The following is a 17185-nucleotide window of genomic DNA, read 5'->3' as shown; positions in this document are numbered from 1 at the left end:
TGTCCAGGTGATATGAAGACCCGCTTTTAGAGAGTCGTGGTCGGGAGGTAAGAGCACCACATAAGGGTGGATACTCAGATGTGGAGTCGCGCTAGGGTGGCTGGTCGCCGGCGCGTCACTCCTACAGACATTTTGCGCCTCACGCCGCGCCTCTCGAACAACATCCTCCTCCGCTACGTACCTTCGATATGGGAAAAGGAACCGACAAGCTATACATCACCCACTCCGAGTGGTCCTCCTCGGATGCATTCGGTAACGCGCGCGGCGCAAACAGCGCAAATCGAGCCTCCGCTGCCGGCCTATCCTCGACCTTCAAGCGCCTACCCTTCAACTACTGCGCCGTCTCGCTCCAGCCCTTCACAGACCCCGTGTGCACATTATCGGGCACCATATTCGATCTCACCCACATCCTTACATGGCTATCGAAACACCTCGACACGAATCCCGTCGACGGAACGCCGTTGAAGCGTGCCGACCTCATTACGCTGAACTTCACCAAGAACGAAGACGGCGAATTCGTTGACCCAGTCACATACAAGGTCTTCACAGACAACACACACATCGTTGCGCTGAGAAAGAGCGGCAACGTCTTCGCATGGGACACAGTTGAGAGACTGAACATCAAGGCGAAGAATTGGCAGGATCTGGTCAGCGATGACCCGTTTACACGAAAAGATATCATCACGCTTCAGGACCCTCAGAGCATCGAGTCAAGAGACTTTAGCTCATATAAGCATGTGAAGGACGGAGACACAGTGGTAGCAGAGGCGGAGACCGGCGTGAACAGAGACGCGCTGGGCAACGCTGCGAAGATTCTCAAGGCGAAAGAAGCAGTTGCGAAGGCGCGCGAAAACAGGAAGATCAAGGAACAAAGTGGCATTACATCGAAGGCGCTGGCGAATCTACCCAGGAACGGCACAGCAGCATCGACATCCTCCGAGCCCAAGAAACCAGCATACAACGCCGCCGTATATACCTCCGGTAAAGCTGCTGCGTCCTTCACCTCGACCGGCGTCACCCCGCATACCTCTGGCGAACGCGCCCTCCTCTCCGACGAAGACTACATGCTCAAGCCGAAGCGCATAAAGAACAAGGGTTATGCACGCATTTCCACCTCACTCGGCGATCTCAACGTCGAACTCCTCCCCGAATACGCACCGCGCGCGGTCTGGAACTTTGTCAAGCTAGCACAGAAGGGATACTACAGCCACACCATCTTCCATAGGAATATCAAGGGCTTCATGATACAAGGAGGTGATCCGACGGGCACTGGAAGAGGCGGGCAAAGCATATGGGGCAAGCCATTCGAAGACGAGTTCGAGGGGCCGGAGAGGCACAACACCAGAGGCGTACTCAGTATGGCGAACAAGGGCAAGGGAACCAACACGAGCCAGTTCTTCATCACGTACCGCGCCGTGCCGCATCTCGACCGCAAACACACCATCTTTGCACGAGTAGTCGGTGGTTTGGATACCACACTGCGGTCCATGGAGATCGCAGAAGTCGGCGAGAAGGACAAGCCTGTCGACGACATTGAGATACTAGACGTAGTAGTCTTTGTAGACCCGTTCGAAGAATGGCAGAAGGAGCGCAAAGACAAGGAGAACAAAGAGCTGGAGGCTGAGGAAATCAAGAGGCAAGGCGGCACAGCGGATGACAAGACAACATGGACAGGCAAGCGCATACGCGCAGATGGCACTGTGGAGAACGGCACGGGTGAAGGTCTCGGCGTAGGCAAGTATCTCCAAGCTGCGAAACAGGAGATACAAAATCAGGGCGACGATGAGATCGTCGGATACGTGGATGATGAGGAGGATGTTGCGCCCGTTAAGAAGAAAGCTAAGACTAGTGGTTTTGGCAACTTTGACGCCTGGTAAGGTGTTCCAAGGGTCTTGACTGGAGGTTAGATAACATTAAAATGATACCCCTATGCATTCTGCCTTGCAAATTTGCAGAGATGGTTGCACGTCTCCTCTGTTGTTCATCTCTACGACGCGTTTAACACCCGTAAACCCCGCGCCAATCTAGCCATCATGCGGAATCCGCCCGCTGCAACTCGCTGACTACATACATGACCGTATATAACACACCCAAATAACCATTTCGGCTCCATCGGCGTTAGCGTAAAGCCCATTGGGCGTATCATCATCTCCAATCGGTGTGCGAGGAGCAAGTATGTCCAGACTAATCCGTGCCGTGCGCGGAGATAGGTGGGGTGATGGTGTAGTTGGGAAGGTACGGACAACCGCGACATGTGTTGTTGTCTTATTGAGAATACATTTCTAATCCGGATCGCACAGGTGGTAGTACGGAACGTTGCGGAAGTTATGTTTGGTCGACCAGGGAGGCATCTAAATGTTTAGTCGTTCGGTTGATGCGGGGAAGAAAGGAACGGTGATAGGTGATAACGATGATGTATGCATACATGCATGACGGAGGTAGAGATAAAAGAGGGCTAGGTCGCGCGTACCTCTGCTCGTTGACATCACAGCTGATCGACAACTTTACTACTTCACCTTTGGACAAATCCACATCAAGGTTCAAGACAGCTTACATCTCTTGTCTTAATCTGCCAATTCTCGGCTTTTTAGTACGCCAAATACCATCATGTCTTCCTCCGACATCCCCTCCTCTTGCCGCGCCGTCGTGATTGAGAAGAAGGGCGCGCCTTGGACGATCAAAGATGTCCCCGTCTCTGCGCCAAAGTCTGGCGAGGTCCTGATCAAGGTCCTTGCGTGCGGCATCTGTCACTCAGACAGCTTTATGCAACAGGGCCATCTGGGTGAGGTCTACCCTCGTGTTCCAGGACATGAAGTCATTGGAAAGGTAATCGCAGTCGGCGACGGCGAAAAGAAGTGGAAGGTTGGAGACCGTGTTGGCGGAGGATGGCATGGTGCCCATGATGGCAGCTGCAAGTCCTGTAATAAGGGAATGTTCCAGATGTGCGAAAATGAGCTTGTTAATGGTGTTAGTCGGGATGGTGGATGTAAGTTTTACCTTTCTATTGGCGAAGATCGAGACATACAGGATGGTGGACTGACATGAGTGATGTCAGATGCTGAGTACTGTACTCTCCGCAGCGAGGCTGCAGTGCGTATTCCCGCAAATGCCAACCCCGCCGAATACGCTCCTCTACTCTGCGCCGGGGTTACCGTGTTCAATGGCATCCGCAAGATGAACATCCAGCAGGGCGACACTGTTGCCGTGCAAGGACTCGGTGGTCTAGGCCATCTCGCACTCCAGTACGCTCGCAAGATGGGCTACCGCACGGTCGCAGTATCATCTTCGGACAACAAAAAGGACTTTGCTCACCAGCTCGGCGCAAACGACTACATCGACACATCGAAAGAAAATGCCGCCGAGGCACTACAAAAGATGGGTGGCGCAAGCCTCATCGTTGTCACGGCACCGAACCCGCAGATCATAGGGCCGCTGGTTGATGGACTTGGACCCCTGGGCAAACTCCTCGTCCTTGCGCCTGTTGGCGATATTCCAGTCAACACCGTGAGTCTGATCATGAAGGGCAAATCGGTCCATGGATGGCCATCCGGACACGCGCTGGACAGCGAGGAAGCGATTGACTTTGCGGAGAAACAGGGCGTGAAGTGCATGGTTGAGAAGTTCCCATTCGACAAGGTAGAAGATGCTGTCAAGCACATGGAAAGCGGAAAGGTGAGGTTCAGGAGCGTTATCGTTATGGAGTAGGCAGACCAAGGAGCTCCGCGCATGGCAAGGATGCTGGACGCGGTCAGCGCGGATATGGACACTATAGAAAACCGTCAGGAACTATAGCTGAGGAGATGATTGAAACAATGAAACAATTGCTATCATGCGAAATGTCTTGCTATATGAAGCCCCGCATATGAGCTTGTGGTCGTGCTGGGATGATGGAGGTTTGCGTGCAAGGAAGCGGCGGCGAGGAAGTTAAAGCGCGAACAGCGGCCATCAGGGTAGACGCAGCTCGCATCTATAACCATCACACACACGTCAAACCCGTCATACGTACACTCCAAGAAAGCCAAGTCCGCATTTCTATAGCTTCTCTCTTCTAGGCTCTTGGGCTCCACGTGTGAACGCATCCACGCGCCACAGCCACGCAGGCGCCGTAACCGTCTCATCTCGGGCGATTGTGGTTCGCGCCTCGCCCGCCAGTCCATACGCAGCCGCCGAGGCAGCTCAATTAAGTACACGCGCGACACACACCTCTCACACATCTCCTGTCCAGCTCCGGGTACCTGCATCTGAAGCGCGGTCGCGACATGTAACGCCTGCGCTGGCTCGCCCGGCCAATGGGCGGCTGCAACGCCGCAGCGACACTAACCACGGCCTACCCCGTTGTTTCAGAAAACTGAATAACGGCCACTTGCGACACTCAGATAGCTGTACAAGGACTGCCCGTCTCGTGGCTACCCACTTGAGCTATGATGAGGCAAAGGCAAGGTAAGGGTCTTCTGTGTGCGGATAGGACGGGTGTCCTTGTAGATCTACCTTAAGATGTGGCGGGTCCCGCCGCCTGGTCCCAACGCTGCCTGAGTTTGGTTGTTGAGCGACTGAATATCACGAAGATCGCGGCTCTCCTCCCTTCTCCCTTTCCTTTCTTCTGCGAACTGTTTTCTTTCTTAACGCTGTGCGTCTTTGTTCCCCAACAGTTCGTTTCGGAAGTGCATTCGCTCTTTTGCAGGCCCGGTGCCAGGAAGAAACAACAGTCGTTCCCTCGTTTGCGTGTTGCGTCATTCACGTTCTTTATTGCAGCTTTTCTGGATAGCTCTTTATAGACAAGGCGATCTTTGGTATATCCGCGCACTGCCGTTACACCATTGTGTCGAAACAGTTCTGTCGACATCCCCATACGTGAGAAGTGGGGCGCATCACCATCTCTCCAGAAGGTCGACGGCAAGAGTTCTGAAATTCGGTTGTCCACGGCAACGCGCAGTCACCGGAACATCGCAGCAAAAAGCCCCAGTGCAGTCGGCAGGTGGCAGCACTCGAAATTTCACACGACGCAAACAAACCCGCTGTCTTGAAAACGTCATACCGCCTGTTCAAACGCAAGTCGTCTCACCACCTCCGGAAGACATCTTTCCACCAGGACATCCAGGCTTCGTGATCGAAGTTCGAGATTGGCACTCGGAACTCTGGGTCACGGCCCTTTCTCCATTCGAGACCTACGGGTTCGCCGACCCCAATTCACGAAAACCTTCACAACACTCACGATGTTACCCGCCTCAATACGTTCAGCCTTGGTGGCGCTCACGCTTGCGTCGATATCCTCAGCGACAACAGTTTCGCTCTCGGCCTTTATTCCGCGGATCCAAAACCTCCCATCTTCTTGCAACACCGTCTACAACTCCGCCATCTCAGGCTGCTCAGCCGATGACTTCAAGTCTGGCGCAACATGTAGCGCATCCTGCGTGCGGGGTCTTTCGGCGCTCGCGGAGGAGGTAAAAGACAAGTGCGCGGACGTCGATGCGGGCGAGTTGAGCATCATCGGCGTCTTCCAGAACGGACTGGGTATCCAGAGTCTATGTCCAGGAGTGACTATCGTAACGACCTCAAGCGAGACTGTCCAAAGGACGAGCACGAAGACATCAGAGCAAGCAACAAGCACCCAAGCGGTCCTAACGTCTACAAGCTTCACAAACTCAGCAATCGAAGCGACGTCAACTCCGCCAAGTTCAACAGCAGATTCGGACGATGGGGATGACGAGCCGACCAGCTCAGCGCAACCGACAACTACGAGCTCGTCAACAGGGGGCTTGACGCTGGATCCGAATGCCACTGGAACATTCACGACTTCTGTCGCACCACCCACAGACACTGCGCAGGCGGCGGATCCAACACAAGCACCGAATGCCCAGCTGTCAAACACTGACTCGGGCGGTGGCTCACCGTTCGATGTCGTTGCGGTAGGCGCATCATGGCAGCTCAAGGCTTCGGATCTGTCGACAGCAAGTCTATCTGCAGTAGCCATTGTGCTGTTTACGAGCAATTGGTAGCACTATATCTACACCTTTCTTATATTTATGCATTGCCGAAGAGGCTCACGATATGGCGTTGGAGTTTGCATTGTTTGTACTATACCCGCATTGATGGATTGGCAGAGAAGAGTCACGACAGCCGGGAGTGTCAGAGAGCTCATGTGTCACGGAGTAGTCATGTAGCATATGTGGACACAAGTAAGTGCGCTCACAGTAGCAAGAGCTTGCGTGAAACGATGAATCAAAGCACATGAATACCTCACTCTCTCAATTACCTGCATGTGATTCTCCTTCTGCCTGCGCATTTATCCAATCTTTTCAAATTACTCTCATGCCGTCGTGCTGCTCCACGGCAATCGACCCTTCCGGCCAACAGCCCCCTGCCAGGTAAGCGAGAAGTAGCTGCACCCCAGACGTAATCGCCTTCCCGCCCAGTCGACTTATCGTCAGCCCTCCACTAACCCAGCCCCACCACCATGCAGGCGCACAGGAGCATAGTCGAGGACCATGAGGAAGACGTTATTGCTGTGCTTCATCCACGGCTTCAAGGTACGTAGCCTTTACGCGATACGCCCATCACGTCATCGCCGGGGTCGCATCCCCATGTCTCAGGCCCAGCCATGTGCAATGCGACGCCCGATGCGATGCGAACAAATGCGAGAACGATACTAACACGTGCTATAGGGCGGAGATGAAACATTCAGAACCTTCCCGAGCCACGTGAAGGCGCTCCTCCAGCATGCGCTGCCCAAAGTCACCGTCCTCACCATCACGTACCCGCAGTTCGAGACGCGAGGCGACTTGCACGAGTGCGTCGGCCGCTTCAAAGAATGGCTGCAGAACAAAGTCATAGACCTCGAGGTCGCCAATTCGACGCCGTCGCCCACCGTCGACCCTTCGGTGCGCACGATACTCGTCGGCCATTCTATGGGCGGCATTGTTGCTGCTGAGACGCTCCTTTCCATTCTCGCTGAACAGCCAATCCATTCGCAGTCCAACTCGCAGTCCGGCTCTACGGGTTCGCTAGCCGACCATTCGGCGCTCATGTTCCCGTACATACAGGGCATTCTCGCTTTCGATACACCATACCTCGGTATAGCGCCTGGCGTAGTGGCACATGGCGCGGAGAAGCATTGGAATACCGCGAGCTCGGCATACTCGGCGTATAACAACCTTGCGGGCGCGTTTGGATGGGGTGGGAAGGACACCACGGCTGGTGCCGTCGATACGAGCAAAATGCTGCCAGCGCCCTCGTCTACTGGCGACGCAGCATCGGCACCGCTCTGGCAGCGCTACGGAAAGGTAGCCATGTTCGCCGGTGCAGCGGGCGCGATAGCAGCAGGAGGTGCAGCAGCCTACATGAAGAAAGACCAGATCACTCAGGGTGTTTCATGGGCTACATCACATCTGGAATTTGTCGGAGTCCTAGCCCGTCCCGAAGAGATGCGCAAGCGACTTGAGAAGATTGCGAAACTTACCACGAGCCACGATCTTGGCTTCTGCAATATGCACACCACGCTCGGTCATGCTGTTAATAGCGAGAACAAAGAACACGGTTGGACGGGAAAAGTGGCAGGCAAAGACCGCACCTTCTGCAACCTACCCAAAGGCCCTCTCAAGGACTTCTTCATGCCCGCCGTGAACGACAAAGCTACAGCAGAAACCTGGGCCCACACCTCCATGTTCGAGCCCCGCAACAACCCCGGCTACTACACCCTCAGCGAGACAGCCAAGGAGAAGATCATCGAGTGGACAGAGTCGACGGACTGGTACGAAGAGAGCGAGGGCCCGTTGACGGGCGAGGTCGGTGAAGAAGCAGAGATTGTAGAGAGACAAGAGGTAGATGAGCAGATGCAGAAGGAGGCTGATAGGAAGGAAGCGGAGGAGCTACAGAAGGCGAAGGAGAAGGGTGATGTTGATGCGCTCGAGGATGAGGGCGAGTTTGTGGATTTGAAGAGGACGGGTGAGGTTAAGGAGGGGGATGAGGAGGCGAGGAAGAGGAGGGAGTTGTGAGTCTGTATACCCTTTTATTCTGTGAGAATACATGACATTTCTCAGCACGAGCGAAGCATATTCAAGTCCTCAAATAGGTCACATACGAGGCGCCTGTTTCGAAGTTCGATACACAGCTTACATTGCATGCCCGCTCGGCGTTCGTTCTCTTGCGAGGTAGCTTATCAAGATGGAGCTGTGAAAACCGGTGAGATCACTTGGCACATGTAGGCCCCCAACAGTGCTTGGCACTTCGTCTGCCAGTGGCATTACTGTCGATGAAAACCCCTGTTGTTATTTTATATTGGGACAGCAGTCATCACGGCCCCCGCATGATCAAGTTATCAGGTATTGCTTACTCCCCGAGGTTTCAGCAATATGCGTTTCCACTTCTTTCGCTCACAAACTGGAACATCACTGCTTTGACGATTCCGCAGATACAGAAACACAGGCGCATGATACGGATCATCATGGCATTTCGCTTTCCCTTTGCTGCGTATACGTGGTTCACAGCAGTTTGGTTAGTGCGCTGTTTGGGCCAGGCAGCCTCTGTGGCGCCACTTGTCGTCGCGCCTAGCGGACATTGGTAACTTGTTACCATAATGAGTCCGATATATAACTAACTGTGGAATAGGGACGGCGCAGACGGTCCGTGGTCGACTTTCGACCTCTCTGTGGGCAATCCGGTTCAATCCTTTCGGTGCATCCCTGGCATCAACTCGCCAGTCGTCATTGTGCCCAGGCCGAGCAAATGGTGCAATGATACTTGCGCTTTCTTTTACGGCGGTTTGTCAAATACTTGGGAATCCGCATTGGAGTATCTTATGCCGCCAGCAATTGAGGAATATATCAGCAGCTACCCGGATGTTAGCGGAGACGACACTTCGAACATTGCTACTTTTGGTGTTGACGATTTATACCTCGGAAATACCGCTCAGGGCCACAAAACCTCCTCACAGTATATTGCTGAGACTACTTGGAGGCGGTTCCGACTCGGGACACTCGGTCTCTTTCCAGGATCGGTCGGGCCCCCAGGAGCACAACACCCTTCACTTCTCTCATCGCTCTGGGAGTCAAGGATCATTCCTAGTTTGAGTCTTGGCTACACAGCAGGCTCTTTCAATCGTAAGTAGAAATCGACCGGGCGGATACATGGCTCATGACTAAATTTTCTGCTAGGCAACAGCTCAGCTAGTCTGGTCCTTGGCGGATACGATGCCGCACGATTCGATCCTGCAACGACTACAAGAGGGAGCATCCTTCTCGGAGAAAAGACGTCACTCGGTGTATCTTTGGCTGCAGTTAGTATAACTGGGGGCGCCTCGTGGACACTTGCCAGAGATAATTTTTCTGAGCCACCTGTGTTTGAAATCGACTCCACTGTCCCACATATCTGGCTACCGCAAGAAGGCTGTCAACTATTCGAAGCAGCTTTCGGTTTGATCTGGGACGACTCTTTAGAATTGTATCTTGTCAACGATACAACGCATACACGGCTTTTAAGCGAGAATCCCGAGGTACGATTCACTACAACCGGAATTGACGGCAAAGCAGCGAATTATACGCTTCCCTACTCGGCGTTCGATCTCCGGCTTACCTCCCCTTTCGTGGATACCTCTACTCACTACTTCCCATTGAAAAGGGCTTCGAGCTCCGCAGAGTATATGCTCGGTCGGGCTTTCCTGCAAGAAATCTACATCACCATAAACTACGAACACCTGGTTTTCAATTTGAGTCAGGCTTTTCATCAATCTGGCGCCCCGAACATCGTAGCGATACCTTCAGACACGGAACCCACCCAAACACCGGACCCACCTCTACCTTCGGCTACAAATAGCTCAAAAGGCTTTTCATCGGCGGCATATGCTGGGATTGGAGTAGGTGCAGGTATCGCGGCACTTGCAGCATTGTGCCTGATCATTGTCTGGAAGAAGCGACTAGGGCCTTTCCGACGCAAGAACACACTGGGAGACAACCACTACGATAAAGGAGAATTGCATGGCGAGCACAAGCTGGGAATTGAGGCTATGGAAAAAGAGAGATTCGAATTAGATGCTGGTTCGGGGAAGCACGAGGCAATGGACAGGGAGACATCTGAACTCGAGACAGTGGAGAATGCCCGGGAATTGAAAGGGTCAGGTAAAGTAGGCGTTGCGGAAGTCCAGGGTAGTGATTTGGTACACGAACTACCTGGCCACCATGATGATATACGGGTGGGAAATGAGGGGATTCGATCTTCTTCGTAGATATGCGCTTTAGATGACAGCGCTATAATGTATCATTGAAAGTAGATTTTTCGGAAAACATACTGTGATTTCGCACATGCTCTCGATCGACATTTCCATGCACCTAGATCGGTTAGCGTTGGACAAGCTTTTCACACGCGCGTTGGCGTCGTCAACGCTTTGTGCATCGTCCGTTCAACCCATGCCTCGATGTCATCTATACCCACACGACACATTCCAGGAAGCGCCACAAGTTTGATCTACAGCGACCCCACGAGCGATGACATCCACTATACGGCACTCATTCGCATAGCACGTCAACCGCACGTTGATGGAGCTGTGTTGACCCCTCAATCATTAATATAACCATACACTGTGTATCTCTTATACAACGACCCAACTAGCAATCTAAGCGCTGTTGACATGACAAAATGCATCATCACCCTCCTAAGCATCATCGACATCCATTTCATCGCCCCAGTCCTCCTCATTGGCATCTCCATCCGTCGTCTCACTCCCATCCTGGACATCGCCCTCATTCGCCGTCTCCGCTACAGGAGTCTCGTTCCTCGTAATGAGATAGTCGGCACTCCGTTCGTAATCTTCTTCCCACGTTTCCAAAAGGTTGTTCCCACCGCCAACGAAATAAAGGTATCCAACTTCGCCTGCTACTTTCCGGACCTGTCGCTCCCATTCCTCGCGCTCTTCCTTCTCTTTCAGTGTCTCTTCAAAGCCCGGTTCGACTTCCACGTCGTCCGTCGTCTCCGAGTAAGACAGTGAGCTGCGTGGCGGTCGGGGCCGTGCAGTATTACCGCGCGCGCGCCGCTCCGCCGAACGCACCATTTCTCTGTTATTCTGATGGGTAAGGCGACTAAAGTATCCGGAGATCGGGTAGTCCCAGAAATCTTTGTTGATGGGCATGTCGCCCAAGCCGTGCTTGCGACGTAGTGCCGCCTCGGTCTTGTCTCGGGCTTCCCAGGCTCGCCGCAAGTTGGCGTCCGAGTGCAATTCTTTGCGCTTGTCTGCGATTATCTGGCGCAGTATGGGGTTGCCTCTGTGTGCTTGCGAGGGTGTAGGATGTTGGTTGCGCGAACGTGGTGGTGTCTGGCGCACGAGTATGTGTGAGGTGGCAAGAGCGCTTGGTTTCTCCCACCAAGCCTCGTACTGTGTGGGTTGCGCCTCAGGCATAGTTGTGGGGTAAGATGATACCAAGGAGTCACAGACGGGGCACAACGAGGGTGATTTGTTGGGTAAGACTGCTGCCTGGATGTTGTTGGGGTTGAACTGGCTGTGAGCGTCGTCCCACGCTCGCTCGCGCTCCCAGCGCAGCTGCTCTTCTTTGCGTGTCTTCTCGAGTCGCTGCTTCGCTATCAGGTACCCGTTTCTTGCCCTGTTCCACCGTCGGTCGCGCATGTACACTGGAGGTCTTAATCCGCCTTCGGCTACCAGCTTCTTGAGTGCAACGTCGGACTTTGCTCTAGCCTGCGAAACTGTGCATTTGGAACACCACGGTGTATGTTGTGGATTGCAGGGGTGGAGTCCATGGTGACATCGAGTCGCAGTCCGTATCTCGTGACCATAGGGTGAGTGAGCAAACGGGGGCTGTTTCTTGCTAGGTGAGAACAGCAACGTGTCGTCTGGGGTGAACATCATCGGCATGGTGAGTATGATGGTCTGGCTGGTGTATTTGTTGATTTATGCTGGTGAAGCTAGTGTGCATTATTGTGGTGGGTAAAGATGGGGTCGCGTGCTGTGGTTTACCACAGATTAGCGAGGCAGGTCGTAATGTGAGCTGGGGGCTGTGAACCTGAACAAAAAAATTAGAAGCTCTGACTTTGAATGTAGCAGGCGCAAAGGGGCGTGTTGTGCGAGGGTTTTAAACATAGGTTGCACTCCAGCCTATTCAATGAGGCGCGTCAGGGCTTCATCGTGCGAGCTTCTGATTGGTTCGCTGTCCTGGAAGTCTCACGCGAGCAGTCATCGAGACCGTCCGTGCGCTGTTTAGTCTACGATCACCCACACGCTGACTGGCTTCGTGGGGGCGTCAAACCTCATAAAAAGCGCGGGAGCCGATGCTAGAGCACTTCGCATATGCCCAAGACGTCAAAGGCATGTTTTGCCGCCCAAACCACATACCTGACCATGATCATCGCAATGGCGCAGGGTGTGTACCTTCACCTTCGCATCAGGCGCTACCCAGGTAGCCTGGCAAGCCACACTATGTGGCGCTCGATACTCACCTTCACTTGCACAGCTTGATGTAGAAATCATGAGCTCAGTCCAAGCCAGTCTCGCCTGGTCAATCTAACGACACCATCTACACTCATTTCCTCTCCTACATGTGCCACAATATCTACGACAGTCTTAACCCAGTCGCTCATTACAGAAGTTGTTTTACATATATATCGCTATTCACTGCGACATATACATCGCTATTCACTGCGACACGCCAAGCTGAGTTTGCTATTCGAGTCGCGCCCGTAAACGAAGGTGACGGACGATTAAAATCGCAAGTCACCGCAGCATTCACTGTCGTATTCGGGCTTGAGGGTTATGCTCAAGGACCGCCATCTCACGCTCATATAAGACGCTATCCTTTGAAGATACTTCTGTACCAAAGACACAACATGGAGCAGAAACAGAAGCAGCCGAGAGCCTCGCGAAGGTCTGTCTCGTTCAACCCAGAAGCACCAACCTTCAGTCCAACTGCAGCCGAGACCAGCATGTCCGCTGGAGTTGCAGGTCCGACTCCGCCTACCAGCCCGCGACAGAAGGCGAAGATGCGAGACGTGTTCGATGGTAAGTCTTCTCTCCCGCGAGCACCTCTAACAAGACTGACTGGATTGCAGAAGACTCGCCTTTCCGGCCTTCTAGAGATCTGCGACCCAACTACCAGGGCTACGAAGAGCTCAAGTTCGGAGAGTCCTCGCGGAAGCCACTCAAGCAGCAGGACATGCCGTTGGATTCTCTTCAGGAGATGCTACAAGGTAACGTCAACCATATCACAATGCGATGATCGAAAGCTGACTTATCTAGACCACCACATCACTGTGAACCGCGAACGACCCGGTGCAATCTCTCGCAGTAACCTCACAGGAAATTCTATGAACAGTCCGCGTGGTCTTCTCCCTGGTCAGCGACTCAACCCCGACTCCAAGGCGCCAGACGTCGGAGAGCTGAGTGCGGGCCTCGATCTCCCTGGTATCAAGAACGAGACGACTAACGTCGACTCCGCAGCACGCTTCCTCCAGTCTCACGGCTCTGAAGGCCTTTCAGAAGGCGTATTGGGTAAGCTCATAGGACGGGCGCTGGACAAGCCGTTAACCGCGAATGAACTAGCCCAATACCTACATGGCAAGGACGCATCCCAGGACGACGCCGCTAAGGCACCTCTACGTCGCAAGAGCTACATTCAAGACCGCTATCTAGAGCGCGCAGATGAGGAGCGCCAGTCTACCAAAGTCGTTCCCGCGCCTCCAGGCTTCATGGGCGAACGTCCTCGTAGGATCTTCGCGGAGGAGCGTAGCTCTATCAACCCAGCAGTCATGCAGCCCCCTGTTCAGCAAGTGCCTACAGGTCCTGCGGGCTTCGGACAGCCTCGTCGCTTCAGCAACCTCCAGAATCCCGTCTGGCCGTCTCGCCGTGATCATGTACCTGAGCTTTCTAGTCCAGGAGATTACCGCCCACGTCCACGAGCGCTGACCCGTACCAAGCGCACTGATCAAGGTCCCGAGCCTTCGCACGCCGACATCTACCCCGACGATGCGAACTTCATGCCGCGCCGCCCGTCCTACCAAGCAGAGCCCACAGAGAGGTTCCAAGGTTTCATGCCGGCGCCGCTTCCCGAGCGTCCGTTCCGTGCAGAGAACACTGTAGTCTGGCCCACTCCCGCCGAAATGCATGCACAGAAGCCTGACAACCAACAGAGACGCAGCGGTTTGCCTCGCCATGTCCCAGCAGTGGAGAACCCCGCGCCTGTACCTGTAGTACGATGGTCCCCACCAGAACCTTCGTCAATGGCTCACTACATGCAGCAGTTCGGAGAGCCGTCTCACCCCTTCGCCTTCACGTTCCCGGCTCCGGCTCCCTCTGCCACCCCGCCGTTCGACATCTTCGAGAACCACCATGCCCCCACTTATGCTGACATCCACGAGACTGACGCTGAGATGGAGTGCCTCCTGGGTATTCTTCCCGACCTCTTCGACCTCGATCTGCCTGAGATGCCGTCCGACGCGCGCCCTCTTACTCCCGGTCAGAACGACGGTACTCGCTATGGCCTCAAGTACTACGGTATCGGTCTGGGTGATACTTGGGCGTGTCCTGCTGCGCGTGAGGACGAGCCGTTCAGGGTCCGTCCCCGTGACCATGATGGTTGGGGTGGATGGCAGTGGGCTATCGATAGGGGCTGGGGCAACGAGTAAGCTATCATTGCGAATCTGTCTAACACGACCTGAACTGACCTTATATCCAAGTGCGAACGCTAGGCAATGAGTAACGAACATGGCTTGGATAGTGGGATCGTCGGAGTGTGATGGAGGCACGGTCAGAAACTCTCTGGATATCACGTTGACGAAGGAATGGCGGGCGGCAATACGGTGTTGCTGCGACGTCTTCCTTGTTAGTCGGCATGGAAATCAAGGCTTACATATGATCATGGGTGGAGAATTGTCGTTAGACGGTAACGATGATATCATTCATCATTACATTAAGCAATGAATAACTTAAAACCCAACATCCACTCACCTTGAAGTCATCAAAGTAAGCATGGTGATTATGGAGACTGAGAAGGTCATGTTCGTAAGGATATTGAATAACAGGTCAAGAAGCCAAGTGTAATCTAAGGACGGTCTTCAACACACCGCATCCCAACGCCCAGACAAACGTTCGTCCGTGTACTCATGCCGAAATCCTCATCGTCTGTCCACAAGCCATTCGCTGCGCCGCACGCACCACAATTGTTCCTCAATCCGAGTCATAGTCCGTCTGTTGGCTCGATCGCTCGTTATCAAACGTAGCGCCGTACCGACACCGATACCGCACCTGATCAAGAAGAAGGGTTAATATGCGCCTTCAGATTCAAGGGTTGCACACCATGCTGGGGTGTCGCGGTGCCGGAACCAGCTTGAGGGGTACCCATTCCAGATAGTGGACTTACGGCTCCACTGGGTGGGACAGGGATCTTGATGTCTTCGGGGCTTCCGGGAACCATGGATTCGGGTAGCTCAGGGATCTTGATGCGTTTTGCCACGTTGTTGTATGAGGAGGGTATGATCTGGGAAGGTGTTAATATAAGGATAAGGATGGCAGCGAGTAGTATGGATGAGCTTACCTCAATGATCTCGTCGCGAGGGAACTCGAGCTTGGGTATGTCGGCTGCGTTACATGCCATCAGATATCCATAAAGCACACGAAGGACAGACTCGTGCGCAATGATGAGAAGGTCATTCTCTTCGCGCTCAAGCTCTAGGATGATGGGCTCCATGCGCACGGCAAGATCGTGGTATGACTCTGCGCGCGGGTATCGGTGGTGGTACGGGTCCGCTTCATGCTTCTTCACTTCCTCGGGGAACTCCTGGCGGATCTTGGCTTCTGACATCTTCTCGCATACACCGGGGTTCATCTGGCTCATTTGCGATCGCTGTCTGACGCGGTATCCCATGGAAGCTAGAACCTCTGACGTCTGTACAGTCCTTCGGCGCGTAGAAGTCCAGATCGTCAACGGTTTCAGCGATGCATCAGTTGCTCCCGACTCAATCAGCTTCTGCTTCTCCTCTTCGCGATACTTTAGGAGTACGTCGCTCATCTTCTTAGCGTATTCATGACCTGCTGGTGAGAGATCTGCGTCTGCTTTGTACGAGTCTTCCTCTCGTGTAGTTCCAGCCCGAGCAAAGTACGTTTGCCGCGACTTGATGTGAAGGTTGAGCAGGTAGAAGACAATTCGTTGGGAGAGGTATCCGAATGCGCAATTGTTGACTACCACACGCTCGCCAGCGTTGATCATCTTGATCCAGTGTAGGTCCGGCTCCTCCATAGTCTCGAAATGCGGTATCCGCGCGTTGATGCGTGCTAGGTAATCGTGAACCGCATCCTCGTCTTTCCATCCTTGATAATCTGGTGAAGATATCTTGACCCGGCGGACGTTCTCTTGGATGATGCGCTCGTCGGTACAATGTGATTCGATAAAGACTGTCTGGATCCCGTTCTTGGCGAACTCTTTCGCTAAAGATCTACGGCCTTGACTGATTGCATTGACGGCATCGTAAATAGCGACCTGACCCTTGTCGTTTTCCAGAAAGTGGTAGATGTCCTCACGGCACTTCTTGAGAATCTTGTTGCGTAGTAGGACAGATTGCGGCGATGCGTTCAGAAAGAAGTAGTCGTCGGGGACATCGTTATCCGGACCTAGCGTAGCGCGGCGGTAATCGCCAAGATGAAACACGTGCGTCTTGACACCCAGCCACCGGAGGTAGCGGGCTAAGGCGACGGATGTGTGTGTCTTTCCTCGAGCTGGTAGTCCACAGGTGGCGATGACTATGCGACCGGAATGGAAGAGGCGGCCTGACTCTGTGCTATAGAGTTGAGCGGGCGCCATTTCCTCTTTAGTGGGTAAGTCGTGGATTGCGTCGACAAAAGTACTCGACCGCCGCCGGAAGCGGGGTGAGTTCGCGTATATCTCAGCGGTACTGTTCATGATGAGTGAATGTCCTGTTCAGGAGGTGGCCTGCGTTGGTACTTTCGCATCGCTGCGGAAAGTGGGGTCAAGGCACTCACAGTAGGGTATCCATAATTGCAGATTCTTCAAGTTGTTGGAAGAGTGTGATGGGAAAGAGAAGAAGTGCAAGATGCACGGGAGGGAAAACGGTCGAAGGTCAATGAAATAGAGTTGCGTTCGGTTCAAGGTCACAGTTCCAAGGTTCCGGCGATGATAGCGTTTGCCGAGAGATGTCAGCAAACAAGGTGCGGCAACCCGTAACAGTCAAGTGCAGCAAG

The 17185-nt window shown here is 53.6% G+C and overlaps 7 protein-coding genes across 7 annotated transcripts; 4 read left to right on the top strand and 3 right to left on the bottom strand.

Annotated features, from left to right (window-relative positions):
* Positions 1-188: 188 nt before the first annotated feature.
* CYP8 (Peptidyl-prolyl cis-trans isomerase cyp8) lies at positions 189-1877 on the top strand (the record flags this gene model as incomplete). The annotated part of the gene is made up of 1 exon (XM_051466929.1): positions 189-1877. One exon carries the CDS (start codon positions 189-191, stop codon positions 1875-1877), a length of 1689 nt encoding a protein of 562 aa, XP_051329784.1.
* Positions 1878-2607: 730 nt separating this feature from the next.
* J4E85_002650 (uncharacterized protein) lies at positions 2608-3705 on the top strand (the record flags this gene model as incomplete). Its single annotated transcript, XM_051466928.1, has 2 exons — positions 2608-2986; positions 3056-3705. 2 exons carry the CDS (start codon positions 2608-2610, stop codon positions 3703-3705), a joined length of 1029 nt encoding a protein of 342 aa, XP_051329783.1.
* A 1636-nt stretch (positions 3706-5341) lies between these two features.
* Positions 5342-5971, bottom strand: J4E85_002649 (uncharacterized protein; the record flags this gene model as incomplete). The annotated part of the gene is made up of 1 exon (XM_051466927.1): positions 5342-5971. One exon carries the CDS (start codon positions 5969-5971, stop codon positions 5342-5344), a length of 630 nt encoding a protein of 209 aa, XP_051329782.1.
* Positions 5972-6485: 514 nt separating this feature from the next.
* On the top strand, positions 6486-7991 carry J4E85_002648 (uncharacterized protein; the record flags this gene model as incomplete). Its single annotated transcript, XM_051466926.1, has 2 exons — positions 6486-6527; positions 6663-7991. The coding sequence occupies 2 exons, from the start codon at positions 6486-6488 to the stop codon at positions 7989-7991; spliced, it is 1371 nt and encodes a 456-aa protein (XP_051329781.1).
* Positions 7992-10642: 2651 nt separating this feature from the next.
* J4E85_002647 (uncharacterized protein) lies at positions 10643-11854 on the bottom strand (the record flags this gene model as incomplete). The annotated part of the gene is made up of 1 exon (XM_051466925.1): positions 10643-11854. The coding sequence occupies one exon, from the start codon at positions 11852-11854 to the stop codon at positions 10643-10645; it is 1212 nt and encodes a 403-aa protein (XP_051329780.1).
* A 968-nt stretch (positions 11855-12822) lies between these two features.
* J4E85_002646 (uncharacterized protein) lies at positions 12823-14616 on the top strand (the record flags this gene model as incomplete). Its single annotated transcript, XM_051466924.1, has 3 exons — positions 12823-12994; positions 13045-13182; positions 13232-14616. 3 exons carry the CDS (start codon positions 12823-12825, stop codon positions 14614-14616), a joined length of 1695 nt encoding a protein of 564 aa, XP_051329779.1.
* Positions 14617-15239: 623 nt separating this feature from the next.
* On the bottom strand, positions 15240-16886 carry J4E85_002645 (uncharacterized protein; the record flags this gene model as incomplete). Its single annotated transcript, XM_051466923.1, has 2 exons — positions 15240-15467; positions 15525-16886. The coding sequence occupies 2 exons, from the start codon at positions 16884-16886 to the stop codon at positions 15240-15242; spliced, it is 1590 nt and encodes a 529-aa protein (XP_051329778.1).
* Between the last annotated feature and the right edge of the window lie 299 nt (positions 16887-17185).

The sequence above is a fragment of the Alternaria conjuncta genome, assembly GCF_024043145.1.
Source record: "Alternaria conjuncta strain BMP 0040 chromosome Unknown scaffold_3, whole genome shotgun sequence".
NCBI classification, from domain to species: domain Eukaryota; kingdom Fungi; phylum Ascomycota; class Dothideomycetes; order Pleosporales; family Pleosporaceae; genus Alternaria; species Alternaria conjuncta.
Note: the sequence above shows the minus strand (reverse complement) of the source record. Positions and strands in the feature narration are given on the sequence as shown.